Below are 3,547 nucleotides of genomic sequence, written 5' to 3' on the forward strand. Positions count from 1 at the left end.
ATTTCTAATTATGTGAATCTTTTATTTCTATTTATTTCTAATTTTATTTATGTGACTATTTTATTTCTATTTATTTTATTTCTATTTATTGAGCAATTTCATTTGCTCTGTCTCAGCCCATGACATTAATTGATTAATTGATTAATTGATAATTGATATCAGTGATATCAGCTGATACCAAAGCAGGATGGAATTTTTAATATAATTAAATACATATTTTTAAAAATTATTTTATTTCTATTTATTTATAAATATATTTTGATTTGATTTCTATTTCTGTGACTATTTTATTTCTATTCATTTAATTAAATATTTCCCATTCATTATTTCTGTGCCTCATTCATCCCAACCCAGCCCTGCTGTTTCCCCTGGGATTTTAGCAGGAGAAAGGAAGATCCAAATCATTGAAATCACCAGAAATAATTAAAAATTCCTCTTTAAAATTAAAATTTTTTGGTTTTTCTCTTTCCCAGGAAGAAGCCTCTCTCCGCAGACGTTTCTCTGCCGCTCGTCAGGTGCTTCTGTCCCACAGGTAACCTGCAAAATTCCAATTCATTCCAATTTCATTCCAATTTCATTCCAATTTCATTCTGATTTCATTCCAATTTTATTCCAATTTAATTCCAATTAATTCCAATTTAATTCCAATTAATTCCAATTTCATTCCAATTTCATTCCAATTTAATCCAATTTCATTCCAATTTTATTCCAATTTAATTCCAAATAATTCCAATTTTATTCCAATTTAATTCCAATTTTATTCCAATTTCCTTCCAATTTCCTTCCAATTTTATTCCAATTTAATTCCAATTTAATCCAATTTCATTCCAATTTCACCCAATTTAATTCCAATTGCATTCCAGTTTCATCCCAATTTCATCCCAATTTCATTCCAATTTCATTCCAATTTAATCCAATTTAATTTCAATTTTATTCCAATTAATTCCAATTAATTCCAATTTCATTCCAATTTCATTCCAATTACTTCAAATTAATTCCAATTAATTCCAATTTCATTCCAATTTCATTCCAATTTCATTCCAATTTAAATGAAGAATTAAACCAAGAATTAAATCAGAATTAAGAGTCAAATCAAGAGTTAAATCAAGAATTAAATCAAGAGTCAGATCCGAATGGAGAGTTAAATCCAAGTTCAATCAAGAACTAAATCAGAATTAAATCAAGAATTGAATAAAGAATTAAATCAGGATTAAATCAAGAATTAAATCAATAAGTAAATCAGAATTGAATCAAGAATTAAATCAAGAATTAAATCAGGATTAAATCAAGAGTTAAATCAAGAATTAAATCAGAATTAAATCAAGTACATTAAATAATTAAATCAGCATTAAATCAGGATTAAATCAGGAATCAAATCAAGAGTTAAGCATTAAATCAGAATCAAATAATTATTTAAACACCCATTAAATCAAGAGTTAAATCAGAATTAAATCAGAATTAAATAATAAATTAAATCAGGATTAAATCAAGAGTTAAATCAGAATTAGATAATTTCTAATTAACCTCACCCTACTTGGGCTGTGCTAAATAAATTTTCAAAAATCTCAATTTCTGATTAAACTCACCCCATTTGGGCTGGGCTAAATTACATAATATTTCAATTTCTGATTGACCTCACCCCACTGGAGCTGTGCTAAATAAAAAATAAATTTTAAAAAAATCTCAATTTGTGACTGACCTCACCCCATTTTGGCTGTGATAAATGAAATTTTAAAATCTCAATTTTTGATTAAACTCACCCCATTTCGGCTGTGATAAATAAAATTTAAAAAAAAAATCTCAATTTTTGATTAAACTCACCCCATTTGGGCTGTGCTAAATTAAAAATAAATCTGAGGTTTTGATTCAACTCACTCCACTTGGGTTGTTTTAAATTAAAAAAAAAAAAAATCGAAATTTCTGATTAAACTCAGCCTACTTGGGCTGTGCTAAATAAAAAAAAATCTCAATTTCTGATTGACCTTACCCCACAAAAATCTTAATTTTTGGTTAAATTCAGCCCACTTGGGCTGTGCTAACCAAATAAAAAATCTCCATTTCTCTCTGAGCCGTTGCCCCGCCGTGCCCTGTTCAATAATTTGATTTTTGGGTCATTTCAGGGCCATGAACCCCGAGTGCGAGGCGCCGCTGCAGCAGCTGCCCCGGCCGGTGCCACCTCTGTCCTCGGGGGCCAACAGGGCCACCGCGGGGAGCAGGTGAGAGGGAGGGGCATCAAACCATCCTCATCATCATCATCATCATCATCACCATCATCATTGGCATGGGGGGGCAGCAGCAAACTCACCTGGAACAGGTGGGAATTCCTGAGCAGGGCCAGCTCGGGGAGCAGGTGAGATGGAGGGGCATCAAACCATCATCATCATCATCTTCATCATCATCATCATCCTCATCATCATCATCCTTATTGTTGACATGGGGGGGCAGCAGCAAACACACTGGAACAGGTCAGGTGGGAATTCCTGAGCAGAGCCACCGTGGAGAGCAGGTGAGATGGAGGGGCATCAAACCATCATCATCATCATCATCATCCTCATCATTGACATAGGGGGGCAGCAGCAAACACACCTGGCTCAGGTGGGAATTCCTGAGCAGGGCCCCTTGGAGAGCAGGTGAGCGCACCTGGATGGGATGGAGGGGCATTAAACTATCCTCATCCTCATCATCATCCTCATCCTCATCATCATCATCATCATCATCCTCATCATGATTGGCATGGGGGGGCAGCAGCAAACTCACCTGGAACAGGTCAGGTGGGAATTCCTGAGCAGAGCCCCTCAGAGAGCAGGTGAGTGCACCTGGGTGGGATGGAGGGGCATCAAAACATCATCCTCATCATCCTCATCATCCTCATCATCATCATCATCCTTCTTATCATCATCATTGACATGGGGGGCAGCAGCAAACCCACCTGGAACAGGTCAGGTGGGAATTCCTGAGCAGAGCCCCTCGGAGAGCAGGTGAGCGCATCTGGATGGGAGGAAGGGCATCAAACCATCATCATCTTCATCCTCATCATCATCAACCTGGGGGGCAGCAGCAAACACACCTGGAACAGGTCAGGTGGGAATTCCTGAGCAGGGCCCCTCGGAGAGCAGGTGAGCGCACCTGGGTGGGATGGAGGGGCATTAAATCATCGTCATCCTCATCATCATCCTCATCCTCATCATCATCATCCTCACCATGATTGGCATGGGGGGGCAGCAGCAAACACACCTGGAACAGGTGGGAATTCCTGAGCAGGGCCAGCTCGGGGAGCAGGTGAGATGGAGGGGCATCAAACCATCATCATCATCCTCATCATCATCATTAACCTGCAGGGGCAGCAGCAAACCTGGCACGGGAAGGAATGGTTTCATTTTACCCACAGGGAGGGATTTTCAAGAGATTTGTTTGTGGGGGATATTTGAAGATATTTGATATTTGACATTTGAGAGAAACTTGGTGGAGGTGTGGAAAAATAGAATTGGAGTGAGAAATATGGTTCTAAAAAAGAGTTATTCCCTCTTATGTGATTGGCACATTTCCT

At 37.8% G+C, this 3,547-nt stretch overlaps 1 protein-coding gene across 1 annotated transcript in view; it reads left to right on the top strand.

The window, feature by feature from the left end:
- The window catches only part of LRGUK (leucine rich repeats and guanylate kinase domain containing), a gene marked incomplete at its 5' end in the record, with an annotated part of 48,456 nt that overhangs the window by 40,594 nt on the left and 4,315 nt on the right, over positions 1 to 3,547 (top strand). The window contains 2 exons of the mRNA XM_031061889.1: positions 474 to 532; positions 2,121 to 2,216. Of these exons, the coding sequence (XP_030917749.1) occupies positions 474 to 532; positions 2,121 to 2,216 (155 nt within the window). The remainder of the gene's footprint in view (positions 1 to 473; positions 533 to 2,120; positions 2,217 to 3,547) is intronic.

This window comes from Geospiza fortis, unplaced genomic scaffold (assembly GCF_000277835.1).
Source record: "Geospiza fortis unplaced genomic scaffold, GeoFor_1.0 scaffold61, whole genome shotgun sequence".
NCBI classification, from domain to species: Eukaryota; Metazoa; Chordata; class Aves; order Passeriformes; family Thraupidae; genus Geospiza; species Geospiza fortis.